This window comes from Vombatus ursinus, unplaced genomic scaffold (assembly GCF_900497805.2).
Source record: "Vombatus ursinus unplaced genomic scaffold, bare-nosed wombat genome assembly UNPS02014870.1, whole genome shotgun sequence".
NCBI classification, from domain to species: Eukaryota; Metazoa; Chordata; class Mammalia; order Diprotodontia; family Vombatidae; genus Vombatus; species Vombatus ursinus.
This window is the reverse complement of record NW_020954648.1, coordinates 3126102-3146944: the sequence shown is the minus strand read 5'-3', so window position 1 is coordinate 3146944 and position 20843 is coordinate 3126102. Positions and strand designations below refer to the sequence as shown.

The window sequence follows — 20843 nt, the reverse complement described above, 5'->3', positions numbered from 1 at the left end:
TGCTAAGTGCTTTACAATTATCATCTCATTTGACCTTCACAACAACCCTGGGAAGTAGGTGCTTTTATTTCCCTCACTTTACCAATGAAGAAACAGGTAAACAACAGTTAAGTGATTTGCCTAGAGTTACATAACTAGTTACCCAGCTTGTAAATGTTTGAGGCTGGATTTGAACTCAGATCTTCCTGACTCCAGGTCAGTGATCTATCCACACCACCTAGTTGCCCCACTTATGTAGTCTCATGCCCAATGCCAATACATATATGAGGCATTTGCCTTCTCCCCTTTACTCATTCAAAGTGTGCACACAAAGAATCCACCTGTCTTTATCTTGAAATTTTTACCTAGATTATTCTCATATATCCATCCAATTATCTGAATAGAGAGTCTGTTTATAACATATACAACAAAGTTAAGACCAAAAAGAAAAAAATTAAAAGGCTACTATTGTGAGATTACAAGTAACTCAGCTTTCAAAGATAATTCAATGATTGTAAATTACCTTCACTTACATTAGAAACTCCTTACTATCTACCCTGAAAAATGAAGACTTTGACACCTGCACATTTGCTGCTTAAAATTAAACCCATTTCCCTCTCCTGCTGCTCGAGGAGCCGGCCTCCACCACGAATGACACTGTAACCATCAGAACCAGGAAGTTCATGACAGACAGACTTCTTCAGCGTAAACAGATGGTTACAGATGTCCTTCATCCTGGAAAGGCCACAGTGCCCAAGACTGAAATTAGAGAAGAACCGGCCAAGGTGTACAAGACAACTCCAGACGTCATTTTTGTCTTTGGATTCAGAACCCATTTTGGTGATGCCAAAACAACAGGCTTTGGCATGATTTATGATTCCCTTGACTATGCGTAGGCTGTATGAGAAGAAAAAGACATCAAGAAAACAGTGAAAGGAACGCAAGAACAGAATGAAGAAAGTCAAGGGTACTGCAAAAGCAAAAGTTGGTGCTGGCAAAAAGAAGGAATAAAAGGCACTATGGATGATGTTTATCCAGGAAGATAATTTTTCATCAGAGAACAAATAAACTATGTAAAAACTTCATAAAAAAGAAAACTAAACCCAAAGAAATCTATGACAAAATAAGCTACCAAAGGTATATGACAAAACATACTCTTTATGGCAGCAAAAATAAACACACACACAAAACCCACTGGAAAGAAAGTGAGTGCTTATCATTTGGAGAACCGCTATGGAAATATAAAAGTAATAGAATATTATTGGATCATAAGAAATGAAAGACATGAGAAATTCAGAAAGACACAGGAAGACATAGGAAATTATGCAAAATAAAATAAACAAAACCAAGAGAACAATATACACAATGGCTACAATGTTGTTAAAACGTTAAAAGGCAGATGAACACAAAATAAAATCAATGAACTATCTTGGTTCCCTGGAACAAAGGACGCACTTGAAGGTGGGATTAGCGAGAGGCAGGCAATAACAATCTATGAAGAAATAACTGGCATTTTTTTAAAGGCATCAACTTAAAAAATGAAATCACCACCACTACATACAAGATTTGTAAATATCACTTAAATCTACAAGTTATACACAGCATAGAAGGTACTTCAGGCCTGGGTAAAATCACACACACAGAGTATGGGACGAGATTTGTCTATACAGTCTTGATTTTACAGATGTGAAACATGAAGCCCTGAGAAGTCTAGTGATACTCACAAAATAAAATGTTTAAGTTAAAACAAAACACTCTAAACAAATGCAACAAGGATAAACAGGTTTTTCAGTCCTCTCTCTGAGGAGTAGGACCTAAGTATTATCTTGAATCATAAATAGTCAGGAGACAACAACATTCATTTTTCCTAGTGCTCTCCTATGTTCAGGTCATCAAGTGTGTGTGCCCATCTGGGTGAACTGATAACTAAGCTAAATTAAATGAAAAATGATGTCTCCCAGCTTTCATGCTCTTTCATAATCTTTTTTCCATTTCTTTCCCCAAAATACCTATAACCAAGAGAGATTAGATTGGACTACACCATCTATTTAACCTGCATTTCAAGGTGTCAGGTTCACAGATTTTCTGTTCCTTTAAAGTGTGCACTAGTCAACTCAAGACCGTTGTCTGACAGCAGAATATACCTGTTTTGTCAGCAGAGATATTACTCATGGTCAGTTGAAAGTGTTAGCTGAGTAAAACAGCAGACTGAAGAGTAAGCTACTGAGAAGGGATTGCAAAGTATTTAAGTACCACAGACAACCAGGTAGGAACTAAGTAAATGGTCTTTCCAAAACTGCACACTATGTTGAGCAGAGCCCTTAGTCTGTCAGGCTTACTATTAGCACTACTGATGAACTATAAATATAACAGAAGTCCATCATAATGCTAGTATAGGGAGCTAAGAATAATGTTATGGGCTCTTCATGGCAGAGTAAGAGAGGATCTATGGAACACCACTATGTACCCAAGGAATATGACTTGATCTAAAGCATGACAAAATCCACCAAGCTACTTTGTGATGGTGTTATTTTCTTACTGCAAATTTCTATCTGGCTTCATTAGATGCCGTAAACATGAGGTTGGGGGGTGAGGGAGGAGATGCCAACTCACTTAACTATAACTCAAAAAGACAAGTCCCTCTGAAAACATTTTCCCATACTAAAACCACCATCCTTTAATTTAGTACAAAGAGATCCATTTTATATAAAGTGACAGTAAAAATTTCCCTCTTGATGTCAATTGAAAAATCACTGGTATCTTGCTCCAGACAGCACTTAGTAACAATTACTACACACAACACAAACAGTTTTTCAATATTTCAATTAACTCAGTTATACAGAACACTCCTGGTAACAGTGAGTTATAAATTGCGTAGCCAAGTGAAAAGCACGTATCCATATTTAAGTAAAATCGGCCCCAATACAACACATAAGGCAGATGTCACAGTTATACTACCACTGACATGAAAACTTGGAATCCCATCCCCCTCCTCTCATTTGTGAAGGCCCAGTTCAAATCCCACCAGGCCCATAAAGTCTTTCATTCATTTGGTGGAATTCTTGACATTTCAAAAATCACAGAATCTTAGGCTGAGAGGAGACCTCTATGTGAAGTGAGATCTGGTACCTGAGCACAGTATCTGAGCAGGATCCCTCTCTACACCACCTCCCAAAAGTGGTCATCCAACCTGAGCTAGAAAATCTCCAGGGGCGGTAAATTCACCACCTCCTGGAGCAGCCCATTTTACTTTTGGACAATTTAAACTGTTAGGAAGTTCTCCTTACATTAAGCTGGCATCTTCCATTGCAAAACTTTACGTTTCCACATGACAGCCCCTCAAAAAAAAATCATGTAACTGTTCAAATCAAAAGCCTTTTCTTAGACTTTCTCCTTCTTCATCTCCATGCAACATCTGACACTATTAATCACCTCCCTCCTCCTGGGTTTCCATGACGCTCCCATGGCTGTTTTCCTAAATATCTGACAATTCCTTCTCAGTCATCTCACTAAATCATTATCCATGTTGGAGAGACTATGAAAGGAAAGGCAAATGAATATGTTGCGGGTGGAAATATTGACTGATCCAACCATTCTGGAAGGAAATTTGGAATTATAGGAAAATAAGTGAAAACCTAGAGATTCTACTGCCAGACATACACCTCAAAGACAGAAAGATCCCACCAACACCAAATAGCTGCAGACATTTTCGTGGTACCAAAGAAATGTTATAAAAGTAGGTATAGAGAAATTGGGGAATAGAAATATAAGGGAACTAATGTAATGTGTAAACAAAAGACATATCAATTTTTCAAAACTCTACTCAAAAAAAAGGTTGCATAACCATTTGCTAACTTGGTCATAAATGGAATTCTTTTTAAGGTAGAAATTGAATTAGATAGCCTGAGTCTCACCCCCCTTCCCCAACTCTAGGACTCTGCAATTTTTTAACAGATATATTCAGTATACTTGGCATGAGCATCCCTTTGGTGGAGAAGGTTGATTCATATTAAAAAGTCCCTACTCCCTTTTGTTATGACTCTGTGCAACAATTCAATTCAATCTAACAAACATCGATCAAATGCTGACTATGTCCAACCCGCTGGGGACAAAAAGACAAAAAGTTAACAGTAACTGCCCTTAGGGAAATAATCTTCTGATCTTAATCAAATTTCTCAAGGTTTCCATACTACAAAGAGAATGAGATGAAAGCCAATACAAACATTCCAATTTGGCAGTTATATTTCTTACTATAAATTAATAAATGAACTTCTAATATGCAAATCATCTCTTCTGAATTACTTACTTCTGAATTACTTAATTCACTGAGAATATCATCCCAAGCAGATGAAGAAATAAAATAAAAATTTTCAATAAATAATGCTGAAAACCAAACAGTGGATTAGGGGCATGAATGCCTGGCATGACAGAGCCTGACCGTCATAACCAACATTAGTGGAGCTTATTAATTAACAAGCATTTATTAACTTTTGTTATGGTTATTCAGTTGTTTCAGTTGTGTCCAGCTCTTTATGAACTTCTGTCCGTGGGGTTTTCTTGGCAAAGATACTGGAATGGTTTGCCATTTCTTTTTCCAATTTTATTAAGTACTTGTTGATTTATTAAGTGCTTATGTACTGACAACTGCAGGATTCAAATACAATATGCAAAGACAAATGCATAAAAAAGGAAAATACCTACTCTTAAGGAGATTACGTTATAATGGAGAGACAAGTAAATACATATATATATTTGTATATAGAATAAAAAAAATACAAAGAAGAAACACGGCATTTAAACATAAGGTAGTTAGGAAGCAAGGGCACTAAGAATTGATAGAATCAGGAAAGCTTTTTGTTTGTTTGTTTTGTAGAAGATGGTGCTTGAATTTCATTTAGAAGGAAGAGAGGAATTCTGTGAGGCACAGGTAAGGAGGAAATGCATTCCAAGCATCAACACCCAAATCAAGATTCTGATGGCTGCAGTCTATGGACCTCCAGGACTCTCTTCTTCCTATCTCAATGAATTCATTGGCCTTTCCTCTCCAACTCCTGCCTTCATGTTAAGAGATTTCAACATACATATTGACACACCCTCAAACACTCTGTTTCCCAGTTCCTCACCTTACTCATTTCCCAAGATGTACTCCAACCCATCTCAGAGATGTTCAGACCCTTATCGTGCCAACATTTAAAAATGTTCCATCTTTATGTTCATGAAGTCTGAAATTCCTTTACTTGATAACCGTCTGTTGTCATTCCACTTCTTTGGCCTTGCCACCCCAAATCTTATTCTTCATCCTTACTACAAACTACAATTCTTCCATCCCTCAGTTTTTTCACCTTTGAACTGTCTATACTCTCCCTCCTTCCTCAGCTTGATCCCTTGGTGAAAGAGTTCAACTCTACTCTAGCTTCTTCATCCTCCCAATCAGCAAGGCTCACAACCTACATGTCAGAGAAGAAAAGGGGGCATATATAAGAGATGCTGCAAAGGTGTAATCCACCAGTCTTGGCAATACATGAGGAGTTGAGGAAGTGACTGGGAGGACAGTATTGCCCTCCATACTAACAGGGAAGTTAGGAGGGGTGAGGAACATGGAGGGAAATGATAGAATTTGAACCCAGGTCCAAGTCTGGACCTCCAAGTCTATTTATTAGATTCTAAGTCTATTTATTAGATAGCTACCAGCTTGTAAGTTTCTAGCTAAAATGGCTTAGGATAAGAAATGTGGCAAACAGAATGGTATCTATTCTAGAAGAACTAAATCAGTTCCTTTTTAAGGTTTTAGACACAACCTATCTGAAATCCAAGCCTAATTTTTCTCAAAAGTTGACCAAGAAAATGTAAAATTTAATTCTAAACACCAAGTTAACAAGATCCAAAACACAAGGAATCTCATCATTCAGTAAAGCAAAGAGAATACTGGTCTTCACAGTAGTATGATTCCACATAATATATGGAGAGACTGGCTGAATAAGTCCACGATCTTTTGTCTATACCTCCTTGGGCAACTATACCAAAGAATCACAGAAAGTTCTGAGACCTGGGAGGGCCCTCAGGGGCTATCCCATCCACTCTGATTGGTATCTTTTAGAAGATACCAGGCAAGTAATCATCCAACCTAAGCTTGAAGTCCTCCGATTGGAGAAATGTACTATCTCCTGAAGTAGGCCCATACTACTTCTAGATAGCTCACACTGTTAGGAAGCTTTTTCTTTATATGGAGTCTAAATTTGCCTCTGATGTTTTGACCAGTTGGGTAGCAGAATTATCAGTTTACTCTAAAGAAAATACAACAACATTTAGAATCTCAACTATTTTGCTTTTGGATATAAGTTTGCACTCCTCTCCCTACCCACCATGAAATGGTCTACTGTCCTTGACTGAAAGAACTTAAAAACAGAAGCTATGCGTGGGAATTTCTGAATGTTTTGGTACTTTGTGGTTTTCCTAGAAACATGATTATTTCTTTTCCTTTAAACTCATATGTGCGGTCCAAGTACTCCTAAAACTCCTAAGACTTTCTATTAAGAATTCAATTCTAGGCATTCTTGAAATAGTTTTCAAAGACCCCAGCTCCCTTGTATTCCCCAGACCACCTGGAAATGGAGTAACTGAGAAATATTACAATGTTACACAAAATGCATGCAAAAGGAGGAGCCAGAAATGATATTCAACACAACTTTGACAACTCCGCTATGAGCCCTGGTCACCATATAGATGCTCCTTTCTTTCCACCAACCATGCCATTGACATCAAGGCTGTTTTTTCAAAGATTTCATCAAAGACTAGACTTCTTCTGCAAAGCTGCCTTTGAATTAAATGTTGTGCTAACCAAAAAATTCCTCTGAGGAAGGGATTTCATAGGTATCTAAAATAAAGGCTTTTCAGAGGGTTTTTGAAAGTCCAACTTCTGTGAAGACATAAAAGTTGATACTTTGGCTGTCTTCAATCCTTCTTGTCATCTGTAACCAGAATCTGGGGCTTTAAAAGCTCTGCACCGGGCTTTCAAAAAGGTCTCTTTCTCAAGTCACAACCAAACTTTGTCTTCCCAATTAAAGCAGCTATTAAAGGCCAACTTGTAAAAAAACAACATTTAATTGGAAAGCGGATCACCTAACTGTAAGAGGCAGACACATTCTCCAATTAAAAATCTGACAATGTCTAGCAAAAATAAAATAGCATCTCCAAAATGCCAGCTGGCTTATTTTACATGTAAAAAGGCTACCTCCACGAACTTCAGACCAAACAAAAGGTTAGGAAAAATTAATATAAATGGAGGTGAACATCTTCTGTATAGGAAAAAAAAAACAAAAACAAAAACAGCAGGTAGCCAAAATTCTGTCCATCCAATTAGTTCCATTTTGAAAGGCTAGTAGCAAGGTTAAACAACCAAAACTTGATCTAATGGATGCACTTTGACCCAACATTCTTTTGGTATATGACTAAATTTTAAGAATCCCCTCTCTCTCATCCTGACTAGTTACTTCTATGGTTCTCTCAAAATAGCATTTTACAGATCTAAGGTCATCCCCATGCCCCTATATTTCACTTTGGGAAAGAATAAATATGAATATTTCCCCAAAAGGATAGAGTTTTACAAATAATACCAATTTTCCCCAAAGTCCTCCAGGTGCTTTACATATATGCACCTGCCTAGCACTATAATTATACTCTGCCTATCCCTTCAATAGGATTCCTTAGAAAAAAAGCATTAAAATCTTATAGGTAAGGGACCAAGTCCTCCATGTTCCAGCCAATCAATCAATAAGCATTTATTAAGTGCCTACTACGTGTCAGGCACTATGCTAAGCATCGGGAAGACAAAGAAAGGCAAAAGACGGCCACCCCACCCCGCAAGAAGCTTACAGTCTAATGAGGGAGACAACATGGAAATAGCTATGTATAACTGCAGGATAAATAGGAAATAGTCAACAGCAGGAAGGCACTAGAATTAAGAAGGACTGGAAAAGGCTTCCTGTAGAAGGCAGAATTTTGGCTGGGACTTGAAGAAAGCTAAGGAAGCCAGGAGGTAGAGACACGGAAAGAGAGCATTCCAGACATAAAGGATAGCCAATGAAAATGCCCTGAGACAAGAGATGAAGTGTCTTGTTCAAGAAACAACAACAAGAAGGCCAGTATTATGAAGGCAGGGGAATATAAAGTGTAAGAAGACTGGAAAGGTGTAGGAGAGGGTTAAGTTAAGACAGACCAGAGGATTTTGTATTTGATCCTGAAGGTGACAGGGAACTACTCCAGTTTATTGATGGGAATGGGGGAAGGGAGTGGGAATAACATAGTTAGACCAGAGCTTTAGGAATTTCATTTTGATCACTTTGACAGCTGAGTGGAGGATGGACTGCAATGAAGAGACTTGTGACAAGCAGATCAGGCTACTACAGTAGTCTAGACAAGAGGTGATGACAATCTACACCAGGGGGGAGGTAGTGGCAATACTTCCACATCATTGACAGGAAATAAATTTTGAGACACAGTGATGGGCTCATGGAAACTCTGAAGAGAATTATTATATACGAGACCTACCTTTGGAAAAGCTGAGTTTAAATAAATAACTTATCTGGGCAATCCCAAAAGTTGTTGGGGAAGAGGGGGAAAGAGTAACTTTCCTTGCTTTACATAAATATTTCTTGACTCCCAGAATCACAGAATCTCAAGAGGTGGTGGCAATCTCAGATGCCATTTAATACAACCCGTACCTGGACAAGAGTAAACTTTACAATATGGCCAAGAAATGGTCATCGTGCTTCTGAACGAAGACCTCCAACGAAGGGAATACCCACTACATCCAAAAAAACTCATTCTACTTGTGGATTGCTCTATCAGGATCAGTTTTGTTTTTCATCTTAAGCCTAAACCTGACTCTTTGTAACTTCTACCCATTTCTCCTTAGTTCTGACTTTAGTTCCACATGACAGCCCGTCAAATGCTTGAAGACAAAGTGTGTATGAACCCAACCACCTCCACCCCTGCAAACTTTCTCTACTCCAGGCTAAATATCGACTTCTTTCAAATGATTCTCAAATAACAGGGACAACGGGCACTTCAATGCATTTCCTAAACTAAGACAATCAAACTGGACACGGTATTGCACCAAAACACACTCTCCTCCCTAAGTCCAAGACCAAAGGTTCATAACCTTTTTACTATCAGGACCTCTTTGGAAGTTTGGCGAAACAATACGGAGCCCTTCTCAGAGTGATGTTTTTAAATGAATAAAACACGTAGAATTACAAAGGAAACCAATTCTATTGAAATACAGTTATCAAAATATTGAAAAAACAAGTCCCAGGACCCATGTTTAGAACTTGTGTTCTATGCTGCTCCTAGTGAAGCTTAAGTTTATTGAAGCAGCTTTTACCGTCACCATGTCACTGTTGTCTCATCAAGTATATGCCACTAAAATTCCCAGGCCTTCTAAAGACAAATGCCGCCTAGACATGCCTCTTCCCTCCTGCACTCATGAAGATGATTGTTTTTAATCCAAGCATAAGATTTTTTTTTCTTTTCTCTATTAAATGAGATTAGATTTGGCCCAACACTTTATCCTGTTGAGAGAAACAGTACCAGAATAGCTTCCCCCTTGTCAGTTCTCCACTTTCTTAAGGATGAAATTACCATTAAGTCAAGTCAAGAAGTTATCAGCTACTTTTGGCAGTAAGAAAACTCCAGCAGATGCCTTGATAAATTGAAATCCCCTATCACTACCATACAGTGGCTCTATGCCAAGTTTGTGATATTCCTGAACTCCACATCTATTTCCTTTTTGTTTGAACAGTTTGTATGGCAATATCCTTTTAATTTCTGCCTTCATTAGCCCAAATGCTCTCTACCATGTTTTCATACTCAGGTTCTTGAACTTCTTCACTGACTATATCTTCTTAATATACATTGCTTCTCTTTCTTTTGCCTATGCTATTTCTTTTGAATAAGCTGTGACTTTACAGAGCCATATTCCAGTCACTGTTTTTACTCTACCAAGCTTCAGCAATACCCATGAGGTCAAATTTTTTTCCTGCACAGAATAACACAATGTCAGATTTAGAAGGAACCTCAGTGGAAATTTAGCCCAACTCATACCCAGAAAAGAACCCTTCCTACAACATAATTGACAAGTGACCATACTGTCTTTTTTGAAAACTTCTAATAAGGTCTCCAAGTAGTTAGGCATTCTGGTCCATCTTGTTGGCTCCCTATATCCTTTCCATATCTCAACTTTCCACATCACGTTTTCAATATATCACAAGTCAGCATAAGAAATTAAATGGGAATTTGGCGGGAGTTTTGTGGAAGCCACAGACAACAGGAAAAGACCAGCAGACAACACAGGAAAAGTTTAGAAACTCAGAAATGCATAAAATATAGGTATAGTATTGTATAAGATCAACATATTTTATCTTTTAATATCACAATAATTTAGACTTCTTCTCTGGTACAAAGGAAGGACTGAAAAATCTTACAGGAATTTTCCAGCTTGTGGGATCGCTGCCCCCCTAACCCCTACAACGTGGAAAGGATAACTGTACCTTGTGTGTTAGGAATCTGAGGCAATAGGTTTGGTTACAGCTCTCTTCTTGAATTTTGTTTCTTGTGAACTTTGGGTATTTCTCCTGATTTTCTCCATCCCATAGTGAAGCTACTCTCTGTGGTATCCAGCTTGGCAGTCTTCCCTCTTGTTGTTGTTGTGGTTGCTGTTGTCGAGTCATTCAGTCATGTACAACTCTATGTGACTCCATGGACTTTTGTCCACGGGATTTTCTTGGCAAAGATACTGAAGTGGTTGGCCATTTTCTTCTCATAGTATGCCCCTATTTTACAGATGAGGAACTGAGACAAATAGAGGTTAAGTGATGCTGTTCATCTTTTGTTCTCAAAAAGGACTAATGTCATCATGAGTTTGATGTCTTAACTTGTGTGTGGGTGTCAGTAGGGCTGAGCTGTGCAAGGTCCTCAGCCTCACTCTCTCCTCCACTCATGGAAGTTCAGTAACAAGATAAAGGTCAAGACAACTGGCAATGGCCCAGTATGCAGTGAGCGATCTTGGCCTTTCTAAATTAATGTCTTTCCCAGGTCTAAGTTTGTCTGAGACGGAGCTCATTCAAAGACTGAGGACTAGGTAAGAGATGAAACAAAAGACGGCTCAATTTACCATCAAAAAGATATCAATATGGGAGGCGAAGATCCTCAAAGTTTCTGGCCAGAAGAGAAAATAACTGCTATTTACACTCCTTTGAAGCCATCAAAAGAAACAATGAGCCACAGATGCTTGGGTTGGGGTTACTATTGCCTATTCAATGAAAGCCTGAGTGTTTGGGTTTTATGTGGAGTCAAGTAGCTCCATTCAAAACACAATGAGCTTTTTAATAACCTGTCTTTCTGAAGCAATATTTCAAGAAATCAAAAATGAAAACCAAGAAAGACAAAAAGTAAACTGTCCCAGGTTCTTGAAAAAGAAAATTAATAAATAAATAAGGAGGAGGAGGAGAAATAGCAGCAGTCCCCAACTTCTCTCAGATAACATGGTAAAGAGAGTTATCTCCTATGAACCTAGCTCACTCCTTCCCACAAATACAGCTTCCATGGGAGGAGTAAGCTTAAACTTAGACCACCATCATTGTAATGAGGCACATGTTTAAGAAATACATGTCACAGAGGCAGCTAGGTGGCACAGTGGACAGAGCTCTGGCCTTGGAGTCAGGAAGACCTGAGTTCAAATCCGGCCTCAGACATTTGACACTTACTAGCTGTGTGACCCTGGGCAAGTCATTTAACTCCAATTGCCTCACCAAAAATAAAGGAAAAAGAAAAAAGAAATACGTGTCACAAGGTTTAACTCACAACACCTGCTCTGGAAGTCCACTCTGTGTAGAGACTTCATGCAGAGCTCTTGCTGTTCATCCTTCTTTCTCAACGAGGACCGATGACATACAACGGTGATGTCTGGACTTGTTCATGAATTGGATATGAGTGGGGCAGAACTTCACACTCCTCAGCTTCACTCTTTCCTCCAGAGTCATCAAAGTCCAGTGGTAAGAAAAAGATCAAGATGACTAGCACTGGCCCAGGATGCCAGGGGGTTAAATAACTTGCCCAGGGTCACATAGCTGGTGTCTAATGCCACATTTGAACTCGGATCTTCCTGAAAGCCAGCCCTCCCTCTACTTCTTCCATTTAAAGCCTGTGCACTAACACACACTTGCAATATCACTCATGTCTAAGTTTTCTACAGCATGTTGATTTTACTTTTTGAAACATCTAAGAGATCTAACCTCAGCACAGGAGCAAAATGAAGCCCTTTTATGCTTCTCTACAATCCTTTCTTTTCTACATCATGTGGATATGGATCTATAACTAATTTTTACAACCTAGAACAGGTGTTCCCAACCTTTTTGGTCCACATGCCCCTTAGCTTTCCATAAACATTCCCCTATATCCTATTCAATATGAGAGGAAACAAATTCTAAAATTTGACATGAATATGGCACATAAGAAAAACTCTGCATAGCCCCTTGACAAGCTTCTCATAATCCACAGGAAAACCACATACTCCAGGTTGAGAATACCCGCCCGAGACAAACTGACCCAGCTCATCTCAGCAGTATCAAAGTCCTGGCCACTACGCTCCCAATTCTGCATGAGTATCTGCTATTTGGAATGTTTTCTGATTCTTATGAGAGCTTCCCACTCATGTGGAGGACCTAGAAAGAAGAGTCCTTACACTATAACTTGTTTTGTGATGGTTAGCGCTGATGGGGCTCTAATGATGAACTCCTAAAAGGCCCTGGACTTTCCCATGTGGCCCAGGTCCCTGACGTTCACCTGGGACACCTGGCCCTTCCCAGTTTCTGGTATTGTGGCTTTGACCCTGTCCCGATCTCCAATTCTCTGTTACCTCTAAGTTAGCCCAGCTCTTCATTGTCTGCTACCTCTAGAACACCCCAGCCACTTCCCACCCTTCATTCCATCTAGACCCCTTCCATGTGGCCCAGGTCCCTGTCGTTCACCTGGGGTACCTAGCCCTTCCCGGTCCTTTTCTGTTACCTCCCAGTCACCCCAGACTATTTCACCACTCCTAGATCACATCCAGATCTTCCCATAGTCTTCTGTATAAAAGGTCCATCTTGCCTCCATTAAAGTGCTCAGATTCCTTAACAGTCTGGCCCAAGTAGTATTCTCATTACAAAGGCTCAGATTCTTAAAATCTGGCCAATACCACGGATTCTTAAAATCATGCCCACCTCAATCAGTGTTTTAATAAACCTTGTCTCTGACTGAAAGGAGGTTTGAGTCAAATTCATTCAAGGCAGGACCCACATCTTTTGCCCTTGAATTTCGGGGTTCCTACCACCCCTAGACCTCAACACTATGGCAAAAACAAATATGAAAATGCTCAGTTACATTCTTTCAGTTTATTAATAAGGCCACCAGGGAAACCACCCTAATATACAATGTGCTTCAGCTAAAACCTTTGGCAGAGAATTTGGAAGCGGTTAAAGACAGGGTGAAAAAGTTTTATCCAGATTAGTAAGAAGCATTGGAATAGTCCCAATGGAGTGGGTTCCAACAATAATTCAAACTGTATTTTCATTGCAGCAGTAAAACTTTTACCTCAAAGTACCTAAAAAATATCTCTCTTGTCATTCTCTCCCCATTCTTCAAAGTGATTGATGTCACCGTTCTCTCATCCACAGACATTGACTTTTTCCCCAGTTATGGTATGAGATAGAAATAGAAATATAAATGCAATAGAAAGATAATGAAGGACAATAGGCAAGATTCCTGAGTGCCACTCAGGAGGATAAAAACATTACAGCAGGACCCATACTTCTAGATAATGAGGTAAATGTTCAATCCTCATCCCCAGTTCATAATATAATCACCCAATATAACACCATGTGCATGTACTCCCTTTCATCCTCAGCTTTTGACAGAAAGCATTGTCCCTTGGTCCAGAGTAGACAGAGACACAAGAAGGAACAGTCAGTAACACACAATGGCAAAGAAATCAAAGTGAACAAATTCCCAGGCCCAAAGTATGATACTACTCAGGGATTTTTGAGCAGATAGGCAGAAAATTACCAGCTGCTTCACATTCAGTATGAATCTGTATGCTACAATAGCCTACCCTTCTCCATCCTAATCTTACCACATGAAGTTCCCCCCAGTTGCCTTTGTCCAATAGACAAGAGCAGGGTCCTGAGAAGTTGAATGGGAATCAGTTTCACAATACGACATCATGTTCTAACCAGCATAAAGCTAGCCAGCAATATTTGGGGTGGCAAACGAAGAATTGTTTCTCCACCTCTCATTTGAAACCCTTCTCAATTATCGAAACTTCTAGCCCCATACTTAGGGCAATTGTGAGATATCAACTGGCTAAAAAGGAGAATCCTGTCAGATAGAAAAGAGGGACAGCTAAGCATGAGGGGAAAATATAGGTCATTGGAACTGAAACATCAGTCCTGGTAGATGAAATTGAATGAAACATCAATACTGAATATATTACCTTATACATAGTGGGCACTAAATAAATGTTGGTTGAATAATGAATGAATGAATGAAAAAAGGATTCATGAAGTTTTTTTCCAACTTTGAGATTCCACAAAATCAAGAATCTCATAATATGCAATGGAACTGTGACTTCATCTCACCATCAAGTTCAGAATCCTAGAGATTCAAATAGCCATTTTCCTAACTTCTATTTGTTGTCCAATGCCTTAATACAGAAAAGAGAGCAACAAAATATGGGAGAAGAAAAGGAAATGAGAAACCCTTCCATCATACGCAAGACAGTTAATTTTCTCCTCTTCAGGAGGCAGAAACCCTGCACTAGTCTTAAACCATCTTTTCTAGAATCTAATTTGACCAGGCAAGTATAGACTCATTCAGAATAATGTAAAACCATCAGAAATTCTCAGATAATACTTTGAGGCATTATAGCTAGTTGTTTTTTTTTTCTTCAAACGATCACACTCTTATCACAAAGTGCTAAGGCAGATGATGAAAACATTCTACTAAACAAAAGAACCAAGGACCCACAGGTGGCATGGGTCAATTGTGCAACAGCCTTAATCAGTCACTGTGCCTAACCTGTGACAAACCGAACTATGACAAACAAAAACACAGCACTTCTTCAAGTGCACACATTTTTAATTCTCATTGTCTAAAAAAACCACACACACACAGGGGGATTTCAGGTCTTCACCCCAAAATCATAGCAAAAAGATTAGAAACCAATGGCAACATTAAAGGCAAATGCTTCTCCACACTCGTGGAAACTACAGTAGTAGAAAGATGAAAATGTTTTAATGTTACAAATCTTGATCCTCCTCCCGGTTTTCTCCAGTCTTACTTTCATAAATAGGTTCAGAAAACTTCAGTGAATCGGATAAATGTGTTTAACGTCATGATCTCCTTAAGGCCATGGACTTGGTCTTATCTATCTATGGATCCCACTAAGTGCCAACGACATAATGAGTACTTAGTAAATATTTTTTGAAAGAATAAATTATTGTGTGGCATTTAATCTATCAGTGTCATCTACTAGGACAATCACTTCTAATTTCATATCAATGACCACTGGGCTTTATTTTTACAGGTGGTTTTTTTTTTTTTAATTAGGAATACTTCAGTGCAAATTCAAATATTAATCTTGAAAACAACTAAGTGAATAAAAAAAAAAAAGGTGAGGTTTATTCCCACCTCCTCCAAAAAACTTTTTATTCAGCATGTTTTTATACTTAATTCTTGTTATGTCAAACCTCTCCAGGTGGTGCAGAAACACAAAACCAAATCACTCTAGGGCATGAGAAGCTTGGAATGAAACTGACTATCTGCCAACATGAAAGCTGGCCTATTTACCTTTTCTAAAGTAAATGATGGACTAGATGAGCCTAACAGCTCCCACTGAAACAGAGCCTTATGACCTTAGGTACTTGATCCCATTTGATCTTGGACATAAGGATTCCTTCTTTCCTCTTCACCTCCCACCCCCTTTCCCAACCAATTCACTTAGACTTGACAGCTATTTTACTTTCAAGGGCTAACACTAAGAAATCAAATACAGGGCCCAAGGCAGTAAAATGTATGGAATTTGTTAAGGGGACAGGCTGAGTGGAGAGTGAAAAGGATGTGAAGGAAGTACAACTCCTTAAGATAAGTACGCTCAGGTATTCCTCTCACCAAGGGTTCTTTTATTTCAAACCAGTGGCCCTGGGTGGGAGGGGGTGAGCCAGGGGCGGCTGCTACAACTCTGACAGGGGCCTCAGAGACCCCCCATAACTCAGGCAAGGGCTGCAGACCACCCTCCCTGAGCGCTACTCCTGCAGCTCGGCGTTCAGGGCCCCAGATACATGTGTGGATGATAGGTGGATGAATGGATGGATGGAAACGCCTTGGTTTTCTGTCCCGTGTTCCCAGCTAGCCGTGCTGGGGGCTGAGACCCCCTGGGACGCCGAGGGACCTCAGGGGGAACCCCTGCCAACCGTGGGTGATGGTAGAGGCGGGGGGGGCGCCTTCCCTGAGACGAGCTTCCCATCAGAGGCGGGCAGGGAGGCGAGGGAAGGGTTCAGAGGATGAGAACCACTGACAGCCCTTCCCCTGTCCCTCAGCCGGGGTCCAGACATCCCGGCCCCCGGCCCCTGAGTGCGGCCTTCTGTCTCTGGCCTCCCTCACCTGATCACGGAGATGAGCAGCCCCGAGGGGTCTTTGCTTTTGCTGACTGTGCTCCTGTACTTCCCACCAGCTGCTTCTGCCGCCATCTTGGTACGGGGCGGGGGGCAAGAAGTGAGGAGGAGAGAAGAAGCGGAAAAAGGACTCTCAACCACTGAGCGCGAACCCGTTAGAAGTTTTCACCAATCGCCTGAGAGCAGGGGCGTTGCTGTACGCCCAAAAATCCAATAGTGAAAGTGAGAAGGCGGGAGCAGAGGTCTCAATCTTCTGTGCCGCGACCAGCCCTTTCCGCAAAGCATGTTGGTACTTGTAGTTCTGTCCATGAACCGAGAATTTCCGCTGTCAAGCTCATTTCCCTCTGGCATGCGCTGGAAGCGTGGGAAAATTAAACCAACTACAGGTTCGTAAAGGTCCTGATCACTGTTTTTCACTTACTTTTATTCCGGTCTTAATTTTTTTTTCATTATACTTGATCTTAATGTTTTTCACGTGATTTTTTAGGTCTTTGTGGAGTTTTAAAAATTAGTATCCACTTGTCCGAGGACTTCTCAAAGGGAAAAAAATCCATAGGGGACAAAAGTTTTGGTATATCCCTAAACTGTCAGAATCTTGTTTTCTAGAAGTTTGATTTTTGAAAATTTCAGACATTTTAACTCAAGACAATTGTGTCTAAAACCCAAGAGTATATAAAATGTAATAAAAATGCAAATTTCTCTTTGGGATATTAAAAAAATATTTTTAATTCTGCTTTTTTTTTTTGGTTGTTTAGTTTACACATTTGTTTCATGCCAATGTTCCAGCATCTCCAGATAAAGCTAAAAACACATAGACAGTTGGATAAGAGAGGAAGTACAATGTAACTGTCTAGAACTTTAAAACAGCCCTCTGTCAGAATGAAGTATAAGAGATTAAAAAATAGTAATAATTAACCTGGTTAGATTTTTATGTGCAGTTTTTTATGTTACTTGAAAATTAATAATTTTAGTTTCTGAGCTCTCCTAGGTCTCATGCAACAGATTCATTCACTATGTCAAATATTGAAGCATTAAAAAAAAAAAGCCAGAGGAAGAAGTATAAAGGACAGAAAAGTGAGAGAAAAGATGAAGAGGGAGAAGCTGGAAAAAAGGTCATGCCAAGAAATGTAAAAGAAACACATAACCGTGAAGATTGAAGAACTTCTGAGAAAAGGGGAAAGCAAATAGTTTCTGGCGTCCTAGTGTTATGAATCAGCACCCTCCAAAGACTGCAATTTTTGTTTTAATTGAAGTCAGGCAAGCAACAAAGGCAGCAGGCCAAGCAGGTGATTCACTGCGTATTCTACCTTGAATCAATAACTCTAAATTAAAACTTCAGCCGATGATGCCCAGGGCTCTTCAGCCTTTGCTATCACAGTTAGCTCACACCTCTCCCTTTCTCATCAAGTAACTACTGGACCACAGAATTCAGGAAGGGCATTAAACTCTGTATCTGTCTTGGTTTAAACTTGAACCCCGAGCTTCCCAACTCCAAGGCTGGACTTCTATCTGTTATGCCTAACAGCACAAAGTATGTGATCAATAAATGTGTGTTGAATTTAGAATGAATGCAGGTCCTTGAACCCGAAGCTAAGTCATTTGAGGCGTTTGTGTTTTAGTCAGGGCAGAAACTAGTGCATGTGCAGATTTTGATTTGATGTTATCTGCTAAATTGTAAACTGAGATGGAGCTGAGTTCTTATTATTACATTTGTAAATACACCCAGTGGGTCTTAAAGTCAGGGGAATATACAATTAAATTAAAATGCTTTGACCTCCTCAGATGAAAAGCTGAAGATAAATCCACAGTATTGATATTCTTATTATTGTAGATAAATGAAGTGTGTAAGTGAAGCCAGCCTAGCAGTTCAGTGGCCTCTTTGGGATCTGTATCAAATTGCTATTTGCTCGGAATCTATATGGGCTGCAAATTATGTTGGGGGAGAGTATTCTAAAGAAAAGCTCTAGAGGAACCGGCCCTGTAGTCAGGGCTCAGGGAGCCTCAGTCCCCCTGTCTCTCTCTATCAGGGACTGATTAGTTTGTAATCTCAGCCTCCAGACTGTGAGGAATGCTAACAGTTTGGTTCCCACAGAATTGATAAGAAAACAGGACAGGGGAGATTATGTCATTGATTAATTGATTTCTTGGTTTATTGGTTTACACAAATATGTAAACAAGATATGAGAGGACATCAGGCTATGTCCCCGAAAGTATCTTGTTTGTCCAGTCTTTCTGGCTCTCCCTTCCTTTTTTCTTACTTTCCTGCTGAACCAACAGTTCCTTGTTACCTTGTTGCTGGGGAAAAGTTTCCGGGCTTAGACTGTGAGCTCTGAAGCCCAGCCAATGGGAAGAGGAGCCAGTGGGAGGGTGGGGGTTCCGCCTTAGGGTCTGCATAAACTGGCTTTGATCTACACTCCCCTCGCACACCCTGGCTGGAGCCATCTTGAGCAAATGCTGGGTGTGTCCTTTCTCGTGAGAAAGCAATAAAACTCCTTTTTGCCTTTCTTAAGAAAAAGTCTCTGATTTGATTATTTTGGGGGTCACAATCACCCCACACAAGACTAACTTCAACAACATTTTTCAATGGTTGCAATTTCTCATAAGTCAAGGCATCTCCATGCATGGTGTCATGATTAGAGGGCCAATTTGGGAGTCAATTTGATCTTCCCTCTGTAAAAGATGCTAGGGGAGGGAAATCAACCTCTCAGCACCACAGGCAATGATTTTCAGGGATGGGGAATGTGGGGCCTCGAGGTTGTGTATGGTCTTCTAGGTCCTAGGTTGGGGCCTTTGACTGAATCCAAACTTCACAGAACAAATACCCTTAACAAAAAGATTTGTTCTATAAAACTTGGACTCAGTCAAAAGGCTACACCCAAGGACCTAGAAGGCCAAACGTGGCCTCAAGGTCACAGGTTCCCCACACCATTCTAGGGCTATAAATGACAGACAGTCCTGCATTCATGGGTTGCTTGCATATCCTGGGGTAGCATTCCCAGGGTTTGTTTGTTTTTTTCCATTGAGACACAGCTACAAATATAGACTTCAAAATATCCTTGGCAATTCAACAAGCAAACTAAACTGCACTGGGTCTGGACCACAGACAGGAGAATTAGATGGAGGTGGTGGACCTCCTGGTATGAAAACTCCTTTCCTGATGATTTCTTTAAGTTCTTTGAGGGAAAAGCCTTTTATTTTAGTCTTTGTATCACTAGCACTTAGCACACTAGTATTTTTGTCACACAGAAGGTCCTTAATAGTGATTAACTGATATGCTAATGACCATTTCCAAACCCAGTTTACAAATGGGGAAATTAATAGATGCATAAAGAGGTACAAATATTTGAAGGGTTGTCTTGTGTAAGAGGAATTAGACTGTTTCCAACTCACTTGAAAGAGCGGAACTAAGGTCAAAAATTTTAAAAGGGCAGAACTTCTTTCCTCTCCTGGTCCTGCTTCTAACTCACCAGACTTTGCCACCATGCCTCAGCTGCCTTCTCACCCTGGAAGTTCCTTCAGTCAATCAGTCAGTCAATAAATATTTATTAAACACCTACTGTGTGCCACACACTGTGCTAAGTGCTGGAGATTCAAAAAGAGGCAAAAGATAGTCCCTGCCCTCAAGGAGCTTACAATCTAATGGAGAAGTCAACACAAAAAAAAAGGGAATGAAAAGCAGGGGAAGGAGAATACAGTTGGATGAGAGACAACGAGACGGCCATCCTGAGCACCCTCCTTAAATGGAGGATCTGGGAGGAGCTCTCTAATGACTCTCCCCTCCAATCAAGAGGCAAGGGACCGAGGGGCAGGAGATACCAAGGAGGTGGGAGTTCTCAAGCTGATATAAACTTGCAAGATGAAGAGTTTCTGGAGATCATGATGAAGACTAGTATGAGTGTTTGTGAAAGGTAGTAAGATATAATCAGCCCAGAAAAATAAATTGGAATAAATTGTGAAGGGCTTAAATGACAGAGGAGTTTATATTTTATCCTAGAACTAACAGGAGCCATTAAAGTTTCTTGAGTCAGTACATGATATGGTCAGATTTGTGCTTTAAGAATAGATACAGAGTTGTTCTTAAAGTCGTTTTGACTATTATAAATACCCAAATTAACTAAGAAGGATATATGAAGGAAGATGCTCTCTGCATCCAGAGAA

General features: G+C 39.9%; 1 protein-coding gene across 1 annotated transcript in view; it reads right to left on the bottom strand.

Moving 5' to 3' along the window:
- The window catches only part of EXOC4 (exocyst complex component 4), an 879542-nt gene extending 862773 nt beyond the window's left edge, over positions 1-16769 (bottom strand). Inside the window, exon 1 of the mRNA XM_027842359.1 lies at positions 16675-16769. Within this exon, the coding sequence (XP_027698160.1) occupies positions 16675-16760 (86 nt within the window). The 5' untranslated portion in view covers positions 16761-16769. The remainder of the gene's footprint in view (positions 1-16674) is intronic.
- Positions 16770-20843: the final 4074 nt, after the last annotated feature.